At 38.7% G+C, this 23,092-nt stretch overlaps 1 protein-coding gene across 1 annotated transcript in view; it reads left to right on the forward strand.

Moving 5' to 3' along the window:
* Positions 1 to 354: 354 nt before the first annotated feature.
* TBC1D2 (TBC1 domain family member 2) overlaps positions 355 to 23,092 on the forward strand; it is a 31,325-nt gene continuing 8,587 nt past the window's right edge. The window contains 18 exon segments of the mRNA XM_032214421.1: positions 355 to 555; positions 1,960 to 2,406; positions 3,773 to 3,791; positions 3,794 to 3,805; positions 3,808 to 3,909; positions 5,412 to 5,462; positions 5,465 to 5,549; positions 8,250 to 8,368; positions 9,401 to 9,573; positions 19,098 to 19,260; positions 19,263 to 19,483; positions 20,732 to 20,765; positions 20,768 to 20,818; positions 20,821 to 20,840; positions 22,777 to 22,847; positions 22,849 to 22,910; positions 22,913 to 22,939; positions 22,942 to 22,957. Of these exon segments, the coding sequence (XP_032070312.1) occupies positions 1,996 to 2,406; positions 3,773 to 3,791; positions 3,794 to 3,805; positions 3,808 to 3,909; positions 5,412 to 5,462; positions 5,465 to 5,549; positions 8,250 to 8,368; positions 9,401 to 9,573; positions 19,098 to 19,260; positions 19,263 to 19,483; positions 20,732 to 20,765; positions 20,768 to 20,818; positions 20,821 to 20,840; positions 22,777 to 22,847; positions 22,849 to 22,910; positions 22,913 to 22,939; positions 22,942 to 22,957 (1,637 nt within the window). The 5' untranslated portion in view covers positions 355 to 555; positions 1,960 to 1,995.

Below are 23,092 nucleotides of genomic sequence, written 5' to 3' on the forward strand. Positions count from 1 at the left end.
GTTTTTTTTAAAATAGAATACTTCAAAATATTTTAATCGTTGCACTGCGGTCAAGCGTTGCATAAATCTTCCTTTTTACGATCTTTTCTGTAACTGCCGATTGCTCTCAGCCGCTCTTTTGGCTGCTAAAACCGAAAGTTGCAATCCAAGAACCCTAAAAATTAGAAGAGGTCTTTAACGCCATCCAGCCCAACCCCGAATTTTGCTCGGTGCCAAAAGGCTCAGCCAAGCCTCCCTTCAGATAGCTGACAAGGGGGAAGATTTGCAAACGGTGCGCTACGTCGGGCAACGCCTCCGTGATTCAAGTCCAAGTGCCCGCAGCAGAGCTCCTGCTTAAGAGGGCAATCGGGAAGACTTCTTGAGGAGAAGGCTGCCTCCTCGCTCTCTTTCCCGCTTATGGGACTTGGAGCCTGTTGGGCTGGCACTGCCTGGCACCGCCTTACCCCGCCCCGTCAGGAAGCAGATGTCTGATCGCCTTGCGTCGGCCTGCTCCGCCGGGTGTCCAAAGGCGGCTGCGAGCGTTGCCATGGAAGGGCGGCGACAGGCTGAACCGAGGTAAAAAGAGCGGGTCGCAGCAGTGACTGTTCCGGGGAAGCGGCTAGCGTGGACTATCGGGATGCGCATTAGGCAAAAGTTAACTTTTTTTTTCACTTCAGGAGGGCAGTCGCCTTGGAATGTGCCGTAAAACAGAAGCACAACGGTTGCTTCCCGGGCATTGCTCACCTAAACCACTCGCGATGTTTCTCAGGGCATCTATGCTCTGAGGCTTGACGCCCCTGATGCATAGCCTGTGACGCTGGAGTGGCCAAAAGTATATGCAGACAGGTAGTGTGGGGTAAAAAAAGAAGAAGAAAATAACAAGGTTGTGATTTAATTGTTTGCTTTGTAGCCTGTCTTTTTTTTTCAGGAGCCTCCCACCCCCCCCCCCAAATATAATTCTGTGAGGTAGGCTGAGTTGAGAGGGTCAGTACAATGTACAGAATTTTCCAATGGCAAATTTCACTTAAAAAGAAGCAGACAAATAGATTTCTCCACTTTCCTTTTTTTAAAAAAAAAAGTGGGACCCCCACGAAAGGATGGGAATTCAAGGCAGCCATCAGCCTTCCCATCTATTCATTTTAATGGTAGAATTCACAGTCTCCTGGTTTCTGGCCGGAAGCCTGGTTTTGAAATTTTTTGAGGTCTCCATTTTGGTTCCTTCTTTGGCATAGGGACTGGGATGCTTGTCTAATAATACAAAATTATATGACAAGATGATAGCGGATATCATATTGAAGACAAACAAGTGTGAAAATCTGCAAATGTCTGACTAATGCTATTAGTTCTTGTATTTCAGAGGAGATGCAGGAGAGCATTTTTCCACTTCTGTTTCTTTTTAGGAACTCTTCTAATTCCTTTTAAGACAGAGCTGAGTAGTCTTTTGGCGGCCAGAGGTTAAATGTTGTAACTTTGGAGAAGGCAGAAAGCTGTAGTACTGGTTATTTAGAGTCATTGTAGTAACAACTTATATTCTCTAAAACATTTCTCCGTATTATGTAATATTATGAATGTTTAAAGTTCAACTCCTATTTTGCCTAAACTTGTTGGCAAGAGAAGGAATTTAAATTACACCACATCTTCTTGTCTATGCATTTTAAAACTTCCTGCCCAAAGAAGACTTCAAAAAAATTTGAAGACTTCAAAATGTGCACACTTGAGCCATATTCCTTGTTTCTAATAAAGATGACAGCCAAGAATATATTTAAAAAATAATATTTTTTCTATTTATTTATGGCTTTAGCAGAATGAATAACACCAATTTATTTAAATAAGGCAAATGGAAAAAAATCTTTTCTGCATTTGGCATTTGAAAAACATTAGATTCTATTTGGAATTTCAGATAATCTTAGGTGATTGGTCTTAGACTGGTTATACTTTACTGTTCTTAACTGGTGTCTGTTATCACTTTTTTGCAATTAGTATTCGACCATCAAAAGAGCTGTTGTTCAAAGAACCATGAAATCAGATCATGAGGACAGAGAGGGTCTTCTTGTACCTGGAATATCAAACATGTCACCAGAGGAAAAAATGGCAGACACCAGGAATAGCAGTTGTGATATCATCAGAGATGTATCTCCATGTCCTGAGGTTTGGAGAAATGCTGATATAAAACCTAGCCAAGAAGCCTCCAGGAAAAAACTATGTGGTTATTTATATAAATGTTCTTCTAAAGCACCAATCAAGACCTGGAAGTCACGCTGGTTTTGCTATGATGAAAATAAATGCTACTTGCTATACTACAGGACAGCACAGGATATTAATCCTTTAGGAAGCATAGAGATTTCCATTGCGAGTTTTGATCCGAAAGTGGGAGCAGATGAAGGTATTTTTGAAATCAGGACTCCCATCAAAGACTTTATTCTTAAGGTATGTAATTGCAGGAAGATATGGTGGGTGGGTGGATGTGGCCTGAATTGGGACCGAAGCCCCAATTATATTAATAATGTCAGCATCTTGAGAGATATTTTCAATAAAGTTGCTAAACAAAGGATTCAGTAATTGTCCAAGTTTAAATTTGTTAGACAAAACATTATAAAGTAAGAAACTGATTGTGTTCTTGCCTGTGATAGGTAAACAAATACTCAGTGCTAGAAATATTTAAAGAAACTTTGTATTGAAATATGGCTTGAAAAGTTCTGGCTAGCTGCTATGCTTGCAATTTTTTTCTTTAAAAAAATGATATGATATCTTTTTAATGACAACATGATATTGTTGGGCAAGCTATTGGCTTATCTCTAAACATTCTCAATAGATAGCATTGTTATGAAACATGACATTGTATGCAAATAAATGTAACCTTTTGCTGGGTGGATAAATATATTCTGTCCAGGACAATCATATTTTAAAATATCACAGTAGCATAGTCCACGACTTATGACCACAATTGAGTACAATATTTCTGTTGTTAAATGAGACATTTATTAAGTGAGTTTTGCCCCATTTTACCACCTTTCTTGCCACAGTTGTTAAGTGAATCACTGCAGTTGATAATTTAGTAACTCAGTTGTTAAATGAACTTGGCTTCCCCATTGACTTTGCTTGTCAGAAGGCCACAAAAGGTGATCACATGACCCTGGAACACAGTAACAGTCATAAAAATGAACCAGTTGCCAAGCATCTGAATTTTGATCACATGAACATGGGGATACTACAAAGGTCATAATTATGAAAAATGGTCATAAATCACATTTTTCAGTGCCATTGTAACTTTGAACAGTCACTAAATGAACTGTTGTAAGTCAAGGGGTATCTGTAATTGTTTAGCATGCTACAGAGGAATAAAATTCAAATAAAAAATCACTAGCAAAATTAATCAACTGTTAGCTAAGAGTGTTTGCATTATGATAGATTAATAAGATTTTTTATTAATGTCTTTATTCCTTATAAGTTTTTTAGAATTACAGTATATGTTTGTTGGCATGTACTGTACGTACAGTATGTGTGTGTATGTATATATACACTGTATATCCAACATAGGTAGATATATACACTAAAGTTTTTTTTTTAATTTAACCTTGTGTATTTTATATTTTTTTAGCTTTTATTATTAAGTGTTTGTATTTTTTTATGCTGGTCTATGAGTGTAATAAAAATTTGATTAATGATAAACAAGAATATTAGGAGTGGCATGCCCAACCCATCTGAACAGCAACAATTTTAGAAAAAACTATTTTAGTTATAAAAAATAAATATTTTCTCTTTTGTTTTGATTTTAAATTGAATGACTGTACAGGCTGTCAACAAACAAGCCATGAGTATTGGCTACAACACTGCAGCTGAAACGCTGGGAATTTTGTAATAAACAGGCAAAGGGTTTTGTTGAAACCATGCCATCTTTTCCTTCCATAAATGAGGCCCAGCAGAGCAACAGTAAGTAATAAAAGTACAATAGCTTGAACTTGAATTGCAACAGGAGGAGTATTCCTTGTTAGAGGTTATGTAGCTCAAGATAGGCAGCTCTTCATCCCTTGACTGTCTATGGTAGTACAATGTTTTTTATTCCCCATCAGGCCACCAGATTGTGCTGCTCAATATCAGTACGACTTTGGACTGTTTAGAAGAGGGATAGAGTGAGAGTTTTGCCACCAAAGCATCCTGCTCCTAATTTCACTCTAAAAAGATGGCTCCATCACTTTTGGTGACATCATATCTTCCTCCCTCCCATCTCTAATCCAATATCTTTCACACTGTAATCAGTTCAGCATAGCAACATTATTAAACAAATTAATATAACATTGCAGAATGTGTGCTGCAGTCTTCTAAATGCATGGAAGGCCAAGCAGTAGCTTCTGAATCATTGTATGCTTGTCCTGATAGAGATCAAGATGACCATTGGCTACAGTTTGATTCCACATACTACAGGTCTCCATCATACAAGAATTCTAAATGCATATATTTGCTGCAAAAAAATTTATTGTTGCCCTGCATTTTTCTCTGCTTTCCTCCTTCTGAATATTGGTCCCCTATTCATCATCCTGAACATTGTCCTTCAGTCTTGCTCCATATACCAAGTAAAAGTCATTTTAAAAACATTTAGTTTGTCCCCAATTTATTGCTAATAGGCAGCTGGAGTCTCTCTCATCTCATATCCCACAATAAACAAGCTGCATGCTGCCTTCCTTGACAGGGATGCATTTTCTAAAATAGGTATTAAGGCCACAGGAGATGTATATGCCTAGGCCCCAATCCACATACCCCCAAGTTTCCAAATGGGAAGAAAATATATAAAATCACACATTGAGTTATAGCTTTCTGTTCTTTTCTATTTATGTTCTTTAATTCTGATGTTGTATTTTGTTACATTTTGAATTATTACAGTTGTTAGCTGTTAGCATAAGTATAATCTTTACTGTCATTGTACTTAAATATAACAAAATTGATTAGCCCTTTTTGTACAAAATGAGAATGTCAGTGTAATCAACAAAACAGAATTTCTGTATTTCAGCTATTGGAGGCAAAGTAAGAGAAGAATAGGTGTGCTCCTGCTTTGTCATTAGGCAAAGCCGAACATAGGTTGCCCAACTGCAGCAAGGCAATTTGTCAGCAACTGAAAGAAAAATGCACGTTAATTTTAGGAAGTTAAGATATCTGAGAACTAGCCAACATTGACTTCACCTTCTTAAAATACTGAATTTTACCCAATCTGTTCCCTAGTAGAATAAAGATTGGTGGCAGGATTTCCCCTTCCACAAAGTCTTTTTAGATACAGTCTGCACAGAGTTGAAGGAAAAGTAGTTACAAGTCAAAGGGCGAAGTTTGCTCAAGAGGCAGCTGAGAATACTGTGATGCATTGCAGGAAGTAGCTGTACCATGTGATCTGTAGATTTAGTCTGCCTGACTGCCGGTTGTAAGTTTTATCTCTTTCTTTGCAGCTGAGGCAGATCAGGATTTTTTTACCTCCAGTGAAACACCCACTGATGTAGTTGCATAAAGGCAGCTTCTCTACCAGCACCACCGACTTCTGTTGCTCTTCAGAACATCTCTCTCAAACATCCTTGGATTGAAATTCAGTAACTATTTCATTTGTTTGCATTCCAGAAAAATAACCATGCCAAATATATTGCGCTGAAGTAGCCATCTTACTTAACTTGGTGCCTTTGGAAATTGTGAATAGAATTCCCAGTCCTTAGGCTATAGTCATGTATTCCATAGCAGAGAAATAATCTGTGAGCTGTCACTCAGTTTTCTCCCTGTGCATCTTGACTGGCTTCATCCACTATTATTCACCTCTCAACAGACTACAGTAGTCACTAGCTGAGTGGGGAGAGGGAGGGACATACTTTGGTACCTCTGTTAGCAAGGCATAGATAAAGATTGTGTTGGTATTCACTTTTGTTTTTACTTCTGGTGATTCCCTGGGCATGTCCTGCAGGTTTCTTGGCAATATTTTGGAATATTGCCCTAGCCCTTGCCAGTTTCCTAGGGTTAGAGAGAGGGACTAGCCCCAGGTCTCCAGCTGTCTTCCTGCTTAAGGCAGGACTAGAACCCAGGCTCTTAAGTTCCAGGCTGTGTCTTAACCACCACACAAAGTTTTAAACATTTCATTTATTTTAAAACTGAATACTTTCTTCATCTTTTTTAAAAAGAAAATAATCAACTTATAAATTCTTTAAATTGACACTTAAATAAAATGGTTGCTTTTGCGTAGAATTAAGTGAAAACTGACACCAGTACAGTTTTAGAAATCCCGATTTCTTAATTTTGGTCAGTTTTCACCCAGATTATTGTTAAATGCATGGCCTAGCTCTAATGACAACCATTAAGTCTAAAGCACTTTAAGAGTTTATTTCCTCTAATGTGAGGAAATGAAACAAGATATGATTCAGTGGTCATCTAGCAATGAACAATTTATGCATAGTAATGCCATTTCTGAAGGTGGTCCTTGATTTGTGACTCTGTCGCTTATGACCATTCAAAGTTACAATAGATCTATCTGTGAGGTATTATGACCCAGGTTTGAATTATGTTGGTCATCTATCTGCAGTCACATGAACTGCAGTTTGGTGGCTGTCACTAGTTACAGTTGTGCTAGTAAGCCTCCATTACAGTCAGAACGCAGGACTATCTATAAACTCATGTAACTTAACTCCAGTTGAGTAAAGGATTACTAACCGCATATTTGTCCATTACCAAGAGATTTGACATTTATTTATTAGCATATGCATACCCTACATGGGCTAGCAATACAAATTAATATTTCAATTGCCACTAAATTGCATTGTCAATAGATGTATTGTAATATGGTAAAATGATTGCACAAAACTTTTTCCCCCCCTTCAAATCCGTTTTTGATTCCTAACAACTGCCCAAACAGGTCTGTGCAGTTTATGTGGCAAGATTTTAGAAGTGGGTTGCCTTTGCTTGCTCATAGGGTTGAGAAGGTAGGACTGGCCAAAGGTCACTTAGTTGGCTTCATGCCTTAGGCTGGACTAGATGTCATAATCTCCCAGTATCTAGCTTGGTGCCTTAACCACTACACTAAACTGACAGTCTTACACAAAACTAGCCATGTAGATATCTATTTTCTAATATTTGATTCATTTGGACTTTGTTTATAGCATAATTCAACAAGAGAGTGAGATACTAGTTGCAGAGTACATGTACAGATTAACAAGCACTTTTATTTATTAAGAATTGATAAATGAGAGCAGAAAGTGCTTTCCAATACTTTTGATTGTAATGATGTGCTACCTTTGAAAGTACATGATTACTTTTGGTTTCAATCTCAAAAATGAAAAAATTGCTGGAAAAGATTTAAAGTTGCTATTCTGAATTCTGCTTCTCTTTTACAGGCAAGAAATGAAGGATAAGTTATAGGAAATAATATAAAACATTTGCTTTTTTCATTTCTTTATAAAGTTTAAACCTAAACAGCTAAACCTAACCACCAATTACTATAACTGCTGTTTCTCTGCTCTCGTATTAAAAGCAGATGAAATTGAGAATACAGAAACACTTTGGACCTAGCAAATTCTATAATACTTTGATCTCAGTAAAGCAAACCACATCTTGCTAAACAAAATGACATTTGCAACTATTTTTTTTCTCTAGCATTTTTCTGCAATTGTAGTGCTGCTTTTTTCAGATCAAACAAGTGTTGATACATTGGTTGCAACAAGAATTGACTGACCAGCTTGTCATCCCAGCAATGTAACAGCCTGAGAGAGTGTGTGATTGGCCCAAAGTCACCCAGCCAGCTTTCATTCCTGAAACAGGACTAGAACTCATATTCTCCTAGTTTGTAATCTGATGCCTTCACTACTAGATCAAATTGGCTCTCATTTGTGGCCATTTTGATAGTTGAATATTTTAACTTTTCACGCCAGGTGGTAATTCATAATGATTTAATGTTTCACTAGGCAAACATTTTTAGGCATTAAAATACCACATATTGGCTGCAAAAATCTGTCTATTCCAAATCAATTGCAAAGAGTTAACATTTTCTGGCCAACGATGATGGTCTATCTCTTTTTTACCCTCTGGGGCTTTGTTGTATTTTGCAAGAGAAATCCAGTGTGGTTTTTATTTTTTTGATTGCTGCTTTTTCTGTCTGCAGGGAATTTTTGGGGTTAGTTTGAAGGTATATTCTGTCACATGAGTTTCCACACGCCCTCTGAAATACTGTAGCCACTATAGTGCTTTAACCACTATAGTGAGATCTAGAATTAAGATCTAAGCATTAGTTTTTCTGTTCAATTTTCTTCTTTCAGAAACACAGTGCATAATCTGTGTGGCAACCGTCAGAACCGAAGGGACAGTGGTAGTTTTGAGGATAATTTTGAAATCATTGCTGATGAAGAGCACCTAAAAGGAGAAACTGAGGATACAGGTACTTATTTAGGATTTATGATAGTGTATAAAAGACATTTCCTGTTGCGTTTTGTGATTGTATTATGAAGTAAATCTATGAAAGGAAACTGTGGGAGATGAACAGAAACAAAAAACAAAAATAGTTATACAATCTGAATGTTACTTAAAAATAAAGCCCACTACATTGAATGGAACTTATATCAGGGTTACATCTAATGCAAATTCATTATTTCACTTTGTAGAAACAACAGAACATTTATCTATGGAGATTCTCAGTCATCCAGGTCATGGTTGTCCCAAAGGTGTTTTTCAAGAGGTAACTGGACTTTCTTGTTTTTCTTCGAAGACTTCTCATCCAGAGCTGAAGAAGCTTCTTGGATGAGAAGCGAAATGCCTTCAAAGAAAAATCAGAAAGTCCAGTTCCTCTTGAAAGAACATCTCTGGAACAACAGTTACTTCTCCAGTGCCTATACTACATTTGAATTAGCCATTATTTCAAAAATACTTGGGGTGCACAAGACGATTTTATACCCTCGGCTGCTTTCATATATCAACCCTATTACAACATACAATATTGCCACATTCTGCACAGGAGTATTTAAAATCTTTAGAGAAAATGACCTGTATCACAAACTAATTTTAATGAGCACTTAGACCATTATTATACCTATTTTGTAATTGATTCATTGAATTATTTGTATTACATAGATATAGTTTATCATGTTTTATGCCCATTTATTGTTTTTAACTTCTCTCCATTTAGACTCTTTTTTAAGATTTTTATAGTTATATTTTTTATGTAATTGGATTTTTGTTTTGTTTTTTGCTTTTACATTTCTTGTACCCTACCCTTTTTATGCTGGTCTTTGACAGTAATAAAGGTTTATTTGATTTATTAATGTACTTCCTGATAAACATGCAGATGATTGCTCATAAATCTCGTGACTTTATCTGGAGCATATATTAATGTTTTGCTAAACTACTAACTTTTCAGAATACTGAGATCTTCCATTGCAAGAAGGTTATTCTCTATTATTTTTATTTGTTTCAGTCATGGCAGAAATGCAGAAGGATACAAAAATGAGACCAAAGCCATCAACACTCCGAAAATACAAAAAAGCAAACAGCAGTTTTCATTATTTTGTTGAAGGAGCAGAACAGGGAAAAATAGCTTCTCTTCAGCATCAAGTTTTGATTCTTACAGAGGAAGTAAAATCTCAGAAGGTAAGCCTCCCCTTAAAATATATACCTAGTTTAAATCAATCAAAAGATTTAAATCAAGTATCCAGCCATGTAGAAGACAATGTTGGACTAGAAATTGTTTCCTGATACATTTCTAGTGATAATGCAGGTTGGTGGCAAATGGAAAACAAAATTAAACTGGAAAAGTTTCTGGAAAAATGCCTTGGACTGGCATGTCCTAGCCAGCAAAAAAACCTGGTGTTTTTCATTGATAAATGTATTTAATCATCCAGGCTGCAAGTTGTTTGACTTTTAATATAAAAGAAACTTAGGTAGTATATTACTTAACTATATTATTAAGAAGAAGTGTCATTTCTTCCTAATAGTATGCATATTTTATGTACTGTGTTAAATTATATATTTTTTTATATTTCATGACTTTGGAGTGCTGAGATAACATAAAAGGGAGTGAGAGCAGCAAAACCCAGAAGAAAGGACTCAATCTGTTTTACAGAGTTTGTTATTAATGTGTGGGAGAAAATCCAGTCGTCCAGCTTCTCCTCTAGCCCCTTTTCCATTTCAAGATAAGGGCATTGGTTAGCATAAATGAGGCTAAAGCTGTGGGCAAAATAGTAACTTTGAACGAAAACTTAAAGATGTTAGACCAAGGGTCCCTAACCTTTGGTCCACGGTCCACTAGTGAGCCATGAGGTACTTGGCTGCAGAAACTGTGGTGAGTACAAGTGAACACACATCCCTACTTGCACCAGCAGTGGGCGAGCACTTCCATGTGCGCTCCATTTGTTACATCAAGTGCATGTGACAGATGATCACACAAATGGAACTGTGAGTGTGTGCTTGCTGGCCACTCATGCCGAAACATAGTCTCTCCCCCCGCTCCTTTGCTGGTCTGCAAAGCCGGAGAGGTTGGGCAACTCTGTGTTAGACCACCTGCAGGATGCTATTTAAGGGAGCCTGTTTCCATAAAAAAGAACACTAGTAGGAACACTTTGAGATAATTGAAGAATAGTACAGTTCAGGTTATGATGGCTAACCTTTTTTGTTCCCGCGTGTGAAAAGCGTGTGTGTGCGTGTGTAACAGCCTGCACTGCATGCCAACACCCATAATCCCTGCCCTCTGTGCATGCGCACATGACACACACACACCCGTGCTCTCCCTCCGTGCCCCGTTTTGGGCCTAGCAGGCATCCCTAGCAAGCCTCCTGGGACCAAAAACGGGCCATGGGGGGATTTCCTCCTCCCCGCACTCCCCCCGCCACTGCATTATGCATGCGCACGTGAACCCATCCCTGTGCTCCCCCGCCCCCTGCACTTATGTGCATACCCCCTGGGTATGCAAGTGCGTCTCCCACATGCGTGGTGGAGACCCAAAAATCAGTTGGTCAGGGGGAGGCGCACACGTATGTATGGTGGACCTGAGCTGGGCGATGGCTCGTGTGTCCACAGAGAGGGCTTCATGTGCCATTTGTGGCACCCGTGCCATAGGTTTGCCATCATGGGTGGCAATTTACAACCACAATTCAGCCCAGAATTTCTCTTGCTTAGACATTTATTAAGTGAGTTTTGTCCCATTGTACGACCTTTCTTGCCATGGTTATTAAGTGAATCGTTGCAGTTAAGTTAGTAACATGATTGTTAAGTGAATCTGGCTTCCCCATTGACTCACAAAAGATGATCACATGACCCTGGGACACCGAAACTGTCATAAATGTGAGCCAGTTGCCAAGCATCCAAATTCTGGTCATGTGACCATGGATTGTAAGTGTGACAGTCACTTTTTTCAGTCCTGCTGTAACTTCAAAAGGTCACTATATGAATGGTTGTAAATTGAGGACTACCATATTTTTCGGATTATAATATGCACCTTTTCCCCTCAAAAAAGAGGGTGAAAATCTGGGTGCGACTTATACACTGAATACAGCATTTTTGGCCTCCCAACCCCCCCCCCCCTTTGCAAAAAAGACTGCGTAGCCTTTAGGAGGCTTCCAGAGTGTTCCTGGGGGCTAGCGAGGGCCTTTATTTGCCTGTTTTTGCCGCCCCTGCCTCCAGGAGCACTCCACACGCTTCTTAAAGGCTATGCATGCCCTTTTTTGACAAAAAACGGGCCCGTTTTGTGAAAAATGGGCTCTTTTTGGGAGGTCTGCAGAGTACAAAAACTTTTCTTTTTCATTTGCCTCTTCAAACTCTTGGTGTGTCTTATACTCCAGTGCATCTTATACTCTGAAAAATACGGTATCTGTACTCAACAGGTGCTAAACAGATTCAACCTTTGAAAACTTTGTGTAACTTTCAAGCTGTGCTCCATAAAGGAGCTCTCCCTTTGCTGAAAAGTTTTATTTCAGCACATTCAGGAACATTCTGGATATGCCCCCTGGACTGGTCTAGATAGCTAATCCAGTTTTAGACGTATTTTGTGGTATGTACTTTTTTTGAGTCATAGAGGATTACTCCAAGTTAGTCTAAATTACTTGCTTTATACTATGCTCATTACATTATCGATTTTATGCTTGTGCCTATATTGTGTTTTTTGGATTTTGTTTTATCTCTGTGTATGTAAAATATGCTCTGGGTCATGTAAATCAGAGATGTTTCTATGAAGCTTTTTAATGATAGTGGAACTTCTTGTAGCATTTTTTCCAACTTTCCAGTCTGGCCTATAATTCTGTGGTTTTTTGGTGACTTCCATTCAAATATTAACTGGATGACGTTTTAGTTAGCTTTTTATGGAAGCTAGGTGCTGCAATATAATTAGGTAGGAGAGGAAAGAGCCAAATTAAAAACCCAACATAGTCAGAAAGTTATTCCTAAATAATGCTACTCTGAACCTAACCAACCTGTGTCGTTTAGGAACATAACAATAATAGGGTAAATTGTGTATGCCTTGTAGGAAGGAAATGTTGAAAATATTACATTGATGCGATGAAGGAGTTTCTTGTGAAAGAAACATTATTTTACAACAATATTTTTATGCTCCATAAAAGCATTCTACCCTAAAAATATTACATCTAAAGTATGTTCCCTAAGGATAAAATGTTTCAATTTTATTAAAGAAAGTTTTAACAAGAGAAAAACACTACAAATTTTAGACCAGAAATAAAAAAAAATAAAACATAGTGAATAAATAAGAAAGAACAAATGAAATAAAATTGGGGGGGGGGGGGAAAAGAGAAGAAAAGGTAACGGCTTCCAATCTTCTTAGCAGCTTTACTATCTCTCTCCAAGATTACATCAACATTTATTTCCATTCTAACCATCAAATCCATAAATCATGAGTTCAGTTTTATTATCCTATCTTCAGCAAGAAATCCAAAATGGGTTTCCAGTTATTAGTAAACGAGATTATTACCCTTTGCCTAATCAGACTATTAGACTTCTGTGTTTGGATGGAACACTATAGAATCTTTCACTCCTAGATAATTACAACTCCCAGATTAAGGCTATTTATTTCTTTATTCATTTTTGTCATGTGTATATGTATCACAAGCTCTACAAGGATCCTGACGTTTGATAACAGCCCACTTAAAATCAATATAAATAATATATAAATCCAGTACAACATGAAATCAGCCATCCTCCCTGATGTCCTTAATCCAGTAACAATCTCAGGTATTAGAAACTACAGAAAAACTGCTAGAATACCAGAGTGAGTTGATTTGTTCCTGTAATAAATTGCTGGGAGCTCAACTTGCTCAACCTAATGTTAAAAGAAGACATAACTTTGCAAGATATTGCATTCTGTAGTTCCTCTGCCAAAAATCTCTGTTGTGACACTTCCTGTAAAACTACTTAAAACCACCCTTGTTCTTCATTACTTTATAAAGGAAAAAAGGAAGGAGTTTTTACAATATAAGTCCCAATTCGATCCATTTGCTGCTGTTACTAAATACTATAATTATTTGCTTTAAGAAAATGAATTCATTCACTAGACACTGTGCCTCACCCTATGCTATAGTTTGCTTTGGTTCACACATTGTAGTAAGTCTCTCTCTCACACACACACGTACACACATATTTTACCAACATGATTAATGCATTATTCCAAAATGATATTAATTTTAAATTTCTGTTAACCCTTCAAAAGAGAAAGATTAAAGAGATAAATAGCTATATACATATAAAAATCCTATACACAGCTCAGCAGTCCTGCTTTATTCACTAGATTTTCTAATTCCCTCATAATACAATCTTGAAAGAGGCTGTAAATAGAAAAAAATGTACTTTGGCTAATTCTGCAATGAAATAAAATTACCATTATTACTGCTATTGATACCTAAACACATATGCTTAGAACTTCAGAAAGTAGAAAGAACTTCATAACTAGAAAGAGTGCAGAGAACAGCAACAAAGATGATTAGGGGATCGGAGACTAAAACATATGAAGAACGGTTGCAGGAACTGGGTATGTCTAGTTTAATGAAAAGAAGGACTAGGGGAGATAGCAGTGTTCCAATATCTCAGGTGTTGCCACAAAGAAAGGGAGTCAAACTATTCTCCAAGGCACCTGAGGCTAGAACAAGAAGCAATGAGTGGAAACAAATCAAGGAGAGAAGCAACTTAGAACTGAGGAGAAATTTCCTGATAGTTAGAACAATTAATCAGTGGAACAGCTTGCCTCCAGACATTGTGAATGCCCCAAACACGAAGTCTTTAAGAAGATGTTGGATAGCCATTTGTCTGAAATGGTAAAGGGTTTCCTGCCTAGACTAGGGGTTGGACTAGAAGACCTCCAAGGTCCCTTCCAACTCTGCTATTGTGTTTATTGTATTGAGTGCTCCATCATTGGGGATTTTAAAGAAGAGATTGGACAACCTCTTCTCTGAAATGATATAGAATCTCTTCCTTGAGCAGGGAGTTGGACAAAGAAAACGTGTAGAAAGTAATTTGCGTCATTTGTGTGATTACATATTTCACTTAATTACATAGTGTGCATGAGATTACATATTTGTCTAATTATACAAATGACATAAATTGATACAAATGATAGAAAATATGATGTAATAATGTCAAGTACGTAATTAGACAAATGATATAAATGATCTCAGTCATCAGTACTGTTTCGGAAAAAAACAGATTTTGCAGCTGAAATCTTAACCACATTTCATCCTGTGGCATTCAAAATCCACTGCATTGCATCCATAAAAATCAAGTTCTCACTGTTTGCAAACAATCTCTCCATTAACTGAAAGTAAAGATTTAGAATAAACCATGATGAAAGTAAAACTGGACTGACAAACTCAGGTTGATACAATGTTAAACATTAGGAGACAAAGCAGAGGTGGTATTCAGCCAGTTCTGACAGGTTCTGGAGAACCAGTAGAGGAAATTTTGAGTAGTTGGAGAACCGGCAAATAGGCTGGCCCGGCCCCCGATGCCTCCCAGCTGATCTTCTTTTGTTGCCCTGAAAAGCAAATTGGGATGGGGAAGGAATGGGGATTTTGCAGTAACTTTCCCCCAGGAGTGGGGAGGGAATGGGGATTTTGCAGTATCCTTCCCCAGCCACGTCCACAAAGCCATACCACACCCACAAAACCATACCCACAGAGCCAATAGTAAAACATTTTGAATCCCATCACTGAGACAAAGGTACTGTCAAGCAGTGAGGTTGGTGACTTCACCATTTCTCTTGAAGCAATAAAGTGGTAAACAGTTTGTTTCAATAACTGCTCATAACAATGAGGGCAGTGACATTCAAGATCATGAAAACAAAGCATATTGCAATGGCCAAATCCATCAGAATAGTTAAAGCATTTTTCCCAATAATGTATAAGCTATGAAAGCTGGATACTTCAAAGAATGAGATGGAAAAAAGTCATTTAGTTACATATTTGGAGATGGATAATAGATGTTCCGGGTATGAAAGAGATCCAGTATCCCAATTCTGATATAAATAAATCCCCAATCACTGCAATCAACAAGTAAAAACCACACACAACCAGGCACCACATAAATACTATACATAGAATTGCCCAAAGCATACATTCTGCCGAGAGAAGTTCCCTGAGAATGAACTCTGAAAACACAAGTCTAAAAGCTCTGATCTGGAGACTGACCCAGATTGGGTCCTGCAACATTATGGAATGTATATTTGCCTTCATTCATGATATAAATAAAGCCTAATGTGAAGAAATTATCAGCAAGCAGGAATTCATATACTGTAGGCCATACTGGGAAATTATAGGAGCTGAAGTTCACACATCTTCAAGCTGCCAAGATGGAGAAACTCTGCTCTAGGCATTAGGTGAATAAATGATGTGCAGGAAAAAGATGATAATGCTTAGCAATGGCTAAGGGGCTGAGAATGAATGAATAGCAATAGCAGTTAGACTTATACCACTTCATAGGGCTTTCAGCCCTCTCTAAGCGGTTTACAGAGTCAGCATATTGCCCCCAACAACAATTTGGGTCCTCATTTTACCCACCTCAGAAGGATGGAAGGCTGAGTCAACCCTGAGCCGGTGAGATTTGAACTGCAGAACTGCAGTCAGCTGAAGTAGCCTGCAGTGCTGCATTTAACCACTGCGCCACCTCGGCTCTTTTGAATGAATGAATGAATGAATGAATGTCATATAGGTAGGATTAATCACTGGAATGTCCTTGGATAATCTGTGGGTTGCTACAGAATAGAATACAGAATAACAGAGTTGGAAGGGACCTTGTAAGTCATCTAGTCCAACTCCCTGCTCAAGCGAGAGATCCTATAGCTGGGATGGCGAACCTATGGCACGCGTGCCACAGGTGGCACACGGAGCCATTTGTCAGGGCACGCGAGGTTCAGCCTTTTTTAAAGTCATTTTTCACCCTCCCCGAACTCAGAGGCTTTATAGGAGCCTGGGGAGGGTGAAAAGAGCCTCCCCCCCAGACCCTCCGGAAGCTTCAGGAGCTTCCCTGAAGCCTCTGGAGCACAAAAAACGGCCCCTTGGGCAAACTGGAAGTTTGAGAATGGACTTCCAGTTTGCTCATAGGGTCGGTTTAAGCCCTCCGGAGGCTTCAGGGAAGCCTCCGGAAGGTCCCTGAAGCCTCCGGAGGGCTTAAACCGGCCCTACGAGCAAACTGGAAGTGACTTCCGGTTTGCTGAAGTAGTCCTTTTTAGTCCTCCGGAGGCTTCAGGGAAACCTCCTCAAGGTCCCTGAAGCCTCTGGACGGCCTCTGGGGGTGGGGAGGCTGTTTTCGTCCTCCCCAGGCTTCTATAAAGCGAAAAAAGCATGTAAAAAATGGGAGCGCCTCTCATGCTTGCATGCGCACTGGGGGAGTCGCACATTGCATTATGGGTGCGGCATGCCTGCGCATGACCCCCCTGGGCTCCCCCCCCCTTTATGGCACCAAGCCAAAAAAGGTTCGCCATTGCTGCCCTATACCATTTCTGAGAAGTGGCTGTCCAGTCTCTTCTTAAAAGCCTCATTGATGGAGCATCCATAAGTTCTGAAGGCAAGCCATTCTATTGGTTGATTCTTCTGACTGTCAGAAAACTTCTCCTTATTTCTAGGTTGACTCTTTCCTTGATCCATTTCCATCCATTGTTCCTTGTCTGGCTTTCAAGTGCTTTGGAAAATAGGTTAATCCCCTCCTCTCAGTGACAGAGGTCTCAAATATTGAAACACTGCTGTCATGTCATCCCTGGTCCTTCTCTTCACTAGTCAAGCCCAGTTCTTGCAACTGTTTTTCATTTGTTTTAGTCTCCAGGCCCCTATTCATGGAGATGGGTCTAGATGGCAGATATTTGTCTGTATGGTTTCTCTACATCTAAAGAAATAGTCCTTTGCTTTCAGGAACATCTAGTTCTGGGGAACAAAGAAGACCTTCTCAATTCACACAATTTGGGGAAGAGGAAACTTCATTTTCCTTTCAGAAAAATAGAGAAAGTTTCAATTTTTGGTACTAAATACCACCGCAATACCAGTTCTCAGAATCTTTTCAATTTTCCCTAATCTTAGTATAGCTTATTGCCATTTGTACCTTTTAGTGGAATGAACATTTGGTCATCCTTATATGAAAGAAATATAGATTCTTTCCAGATATGGAAATATTTGATCTAGGTATGATGTTTCTGTGCTACACTCAGAACAATTCTGAATGCTATGTGAAATTGGAAGAGTCCATGGTTCTCCAGAATGTTAAGCAAATGTGTGTGTGTTTCATTCCTGCAATTTGAGGTGAAAGATGGCAGGAATTGATTTGAGCAGGGAGAGGGTCTTGCAACTGTACAAGTGCTTCTGCCACTGAATTTTGTGCACACCCCAATAACTGTGACATTTTTATTCCCTCCCTCCTCCCCACATTTTCTAAAAAAAAAGAAAGGACTGAAAATGTAATGTTGTTTTCAGAGAATTGCACTAAGAGCTGGTTGTATAACAAACGGGACACTCCCAACATTTGTGCTAGTTTTCCTAAGCCTAACAGCAAGTCACATCAAAGTGGATCTCTGGGATACATCATATGAACATCACAAGTCCAGTGGCTACAGGGAACTTATGAATCAGCTGTATTATCTTGAGATGATTCAAGGAAAACAGAGAACTTCAGTCTGTATTCTGATGACCTATAGTAACCAAGTCAGATGTACCATTTTTTGATATTGTAATCTAAAATCCTAAAATTGTTTGAGGTAGGTCATCCAAGTGATGGCTGTTGCTGGATTATGCTCAAAATCCCATGGAGATTGTGCCAATATCTTTTTTTTCCCCATCTTCCTGGCACACCATGGCACATATGCTATTCTGCTGTTTTATGTCAATTTGCTTATGGTCTTAGAAGGAGGGAATGGAAAAACATTTTAAATTGGCCAAGTTCTTTGGAAAGCAAATCAGCCACCATGACTTTTTTTCACCTCACTTTTAGATGAAGGTCTGCAGGAGAGCTATGAATCATATCCATCTATATCTTGATCCACAACATGATCTTTTAAGTGTGATTGGCATTCCACAAGACTATCTGCTACCTGTAGATTTAAAAAAAAAGAATATTCTTTTAATAAAAGAAAATATATAACATTCTGCAAAGCATCAGCTTCAAATGTCATTTATGTAGGCTTGGTGCTTTTTTTTTCTTTGGTCCTTTACAGAACAATCTACTCAATTGCCATGGGGGGAAGGCAGCAGAGCAGCTAGGAAACAATTGTTAATCGGTTTCCCATTAAATGATTTATTATTGTCTGTGCCTATCATTTCTGCCATTTTCATTTCAGCCATTCTCTTCTTAAAACATGCTGCCAAAATTCCAGTTTTGCCATTAGCCCCATAAATGTAGATATCTTGACCTATGTCTTTTATATGTGTTTTTTCTTTCTGTAATTAAGGAGTTATTTTGTTGGGGTGGAACTACAAAGTAATGTGTTTTAATGAGAGAAAGAGAACATAAGCTTAACTAGCAAGTCTTCTGCATTATACATTGGCCCACCAGATGCACCTAAGAAGCCCTAAATGGGAAATCAAGAGATCCTTTCTTTCCCATTGTTGTTCTTGGACTTCTAGTAGGATTGCTTCTATGGCTCCTACCCGGTTTAGTAGTCATGGATAGATTTGTTCTTCCATGTTTGTTTCCTCCTACAGGAACTGGTCAAACTTCTCCACAAAGCTCTAGAGGCAGCACAGCAAGAGAAACGAGAGTCCTGCAAATATCTGGTCACAACTACGGAAAAAGACAGGCTGGAATTAGTGCGTCACAAAGTGAGGCAGATTGCTGAGCTGAATAGACAGGTTCAGGTGCTAGAGATGGAAAGAAAGACCTGGAGCAGGAGGCTGCTCTGAAGGAGGAGCACCTCAAGGAGCTGAGAGAACATGCACAACTCTTGATGGACAAAAATGAAGCCAAGCAACAAGTCATCCTCAAGCTGACAGAACAGCTCACTAGAGAGATGCCCGATTCGGTTAACAAGGCAGACAGCATCATGACCGAGACCTTGTACAAGCAACAGGAAAAGATTGAACACCTAAAGGTACCCTTCAGAGGAATTCATAACTAGGCTCAAATTGTATAATCAGTGCAATATTGTTGCATTTTGGCTATATAGCCTTTCACAATTTTATACTTATTGTTTTGCCAATGATATGCTTGTGCGCTGCTATATATGTAAACACTTCTAAAAATAGAACAGGATTGGGCAACAAATTCACCCTCCTAAAAACTACTGACTCATATTTAGTTTACAAGTTTGCGGCAGTTACAAAAGAGAAAACATGTTTCAAATAGATGACAATACCCGCCTAATTTTTGGAAGCCAGAGCTACCATTCAATTAAGATTTCCCTGCTTGACAATAAAAATCTGATGCTATTGTAGTTCTTGGCTTTTTCCTATAAATGAAAAACAGAGAACATATTTATGTAAATTAGGATACACTATGCATAGTTGTTTACATTAAAATAATCCATGTAATTGCACAATGAACTTTGTAAGATTCATGCAAGCGGCACAGCTACGATAAGCTCACAATTTGCACCACATATGTGCAGATTTAACTTTTATATATTGTTAGCATGGGCAGTGCATAGACTTAGCGGCCTGCAGCCAAAACTGACAGAATGATGTTGTAAGTCAGTGTGGTCACATGACCTTGTGCTTAATGACCTTGCTACTTCGCTTAGTGATGGAGTTGCCAGTCCCTATTGCAGTTGGTAAGCGAAGGCTATCTGCACAATAGCCTCTGAAATAAGTCTTAAACAGTATTTTAAATGAACCGATTAAAACGTTATAGATTATAGATGCCTAGCGTATCTGCAGGAGTACACATAAAAGGTTTATGTTGATGATCTAAGAATGTGATCTAAGAATGTGTTCCTCTTTGATTGGTTCCTAAGTCAGAGAAGGCTTTGAACTGTATCTATGGCATGAATATCCATCAATCTGCCTTGAGTCCTCAGTGTATGGGCCTTAGTTCTGTAAGTCATTGGTCTATTTATTTGTGTGACTTAACATTTGTCAAAGTCTCACAGACATTAGAAGGATGAAGGCTTATGTTACATTTTAGGCCTATGTTCTTGATCAATTTGAAAAACCAGGAAGGGTCACCACACAAAAATAAAAAGAGCCTGATCCTTCTTCTTCCTTCCTTCCTTCCTTCATTCATTCATCATTCATTCATTTATTTCTTCCTTGTGATTGTGGTGTCCATCAATTTATACCTAACTGCATATGCATTTTAGGGTGAGGGTTACTTTACATGCTTTTTTATGTCTTTTTCTCAGGATGATCTTGAGGCATACAAGACTCAGAACCAATTTTGAACTCCGAAGTCCACCAGGTTAGCAAAATATGGAACACAGTGGCCCAGAGAGAAAAAATCTTCTGATGAAGGTAAGAAGCAAGGCTATTGACTCACATTGGTGTTTTGTTTGTTTTTAATTTGCTTTTCAAATATATAGGAAGTTTTCAACTTGTCTATCAAATACAGGAACTTTAGGAACTCTTTTTATTTGCTCATTTCTCATGTCTCTGGATATGATTGTTCACCTGATGCAGTCTGAGGAGGGCCACTTGATTGGCTTCATCCCAATTTTGGGTTCTTGGGCTAGCTGTGGGTTCAATGTTCACATGTGTTTACCCACAAACACATCTATGTGCAGATTGGTTCAGTGTGATTGCAACATTTCAGGATTCCCTAGATGTAGATAGACAAAATAAACTTGCATCAAATTGCTGCTACAGTTAACCCAAATGATTCCAGTTGTAACATAATCAACAATAAATGATGCCAGTCTGTTAAAAAGCCATTACTTTTGTTCATAAATAAGATACAAAACATGTATTTGGGGAAGATGTATTCAAAAAGAGCACACCTTTTGAAAAAAAAATCATATTAACAGCTAGGTGAATGTAAACGAAAGTTGTAAAGAATTCAATGTTTTCCATTTTTAATTTACAAAATTTGCAATTCTGAGAGGAACCAAATTTGGGTTGAGAGGCACAACCCAATGGAGATTTATCGGTAAATAGATATTTGAGTATAGGAGTTTCATGATGGTAAGAAATATTCATCTGTAGATAGCTGCTACTGCCTGTCTCCCCCCCCCCCATAATTATGTAATTAAGGCATAAATATCATCCACGTATCAAATGCCTAGCATCATAAACTGATAATATGAGCTATCATCTTCAAATAGAGACTGTATGGTCATCTGAGATCGTTTGACAGATGATCAAGGAGCCTTCACTGACCAGGGGGCTGGACTTGATTACTTATAGGTCCCATTCCTATTCGATGATAGTATGAATTATCATCTAAATATGCCCCTATCATCACATCCAAAATGAGGCAATGAGTTAAAGCAATCTTGACGATTAGCGGATGGGATGATCAGTGGAAAAAAGAGAATCCTTAATTTAACCCAATGTTACTATCATTGACCGATTGCTAAATTCTTATCAAGAAAATAACATACAGCAGTTGTTACTTTTTGAGGAAATATTGCGAGGGCATAATTTTTTTCACCATTCCTAAGCTGACTGGCACCAACACCTGTTGAATTCCCACAGCATATAAAGTGTTTCAAACCAGAAGTGTGGTGTGTCGGTGTTCTTTGCAATACCTCCCATGTATTCATCTCAGGTGGTCTTAAAATCACCTCTTTAAAATATCATGAAATCCCAATTCAGAAAAGTTAACAGAATTGCAGATTTCTTGCAACACTAATGGGGAGGGGGAAATCCCCATCTAATAAATATGCAAACATATAGGCATACTACGTACTATATGAGGGGTGCAATGGCCTAGCAGCAGGGCTTGTCAACTGGAAGGTTGGCAGTTCGAGACTTAAATGTTGTGGAATAGAGTGAGCCCCTGTTCTGCCCCAGCTGCTGCCCACCTAGCAGTTCAAAAGCATATAAACGTAAGTAGCGAAATGCCACTTCGGTGGGAAAGTAACAGCATTCTGTGCCCCTTGGCGTTTAGTCATGCTGGGCACATGACCACAGAAATGTCTTCAGATAACATTGGCTTTCTCAGCTAGGAAAGGGAGATAATTACCGCCCTCTAGAGTCAAAGTTGACTGGCAGGGGAATCCTTACCTTTACATACTATATACAGGTCAAATGAAGGACACATGAGTTTATACTAACAAGATCAGATTCTGTGTCAAACAATTGATTTTCACTACTCCATATATTAATCTATAGATGGTTGCTTTATTCTTTAAAAAAAACCTTAAAAATCAGAACACATTCAGAATGAATCCAAGAGGCAGATGGAATAATCCTCTGTTTTGACACTTTTTTTTTCTCTTCATGCGGGCAGTGTGCTCAACTGCAAGCCCACAATTGCCAGATTGAAAGCAAGTACCTGATGTCTCTAGGACCCTGCAGGGGCTGCGGATTTGGCTAAAGAACACATGGCATTGGTGACGGGACTCATTGAAGAGGCACTGCAATGGATATGAAGGAAGAAACCCTGATTCCTATTCGCTAAGCCCAGTCAAGTAAATTACTAATACGTCCATTTGTGGCATGCTATGGGTCAGTGATACCTTCAGTGGGGTGGGGTGGGGGAAGCAAGATTGGGGGCTTTTCTTCCTGTGTTGCAACATGGCACACCCCTCCAAAAGGGGCGCAGC

The sequence above is a fragment of the Thamnophis elegans genome, chromosome 3, assembly GCF_009769535.1.
Source record: "Thamnophis elegans isolate rThaEle1 chromosome 3, rThaEle1.pri, whole genome shotgun sequence".
NCBI classification, from domain to species: domain Eukaryota; kingdom Metazoa; phylum Chordata; class Lepidosauria; order Squamata; family Colubridae; genus Thamnophis; species Thamnophis elegans.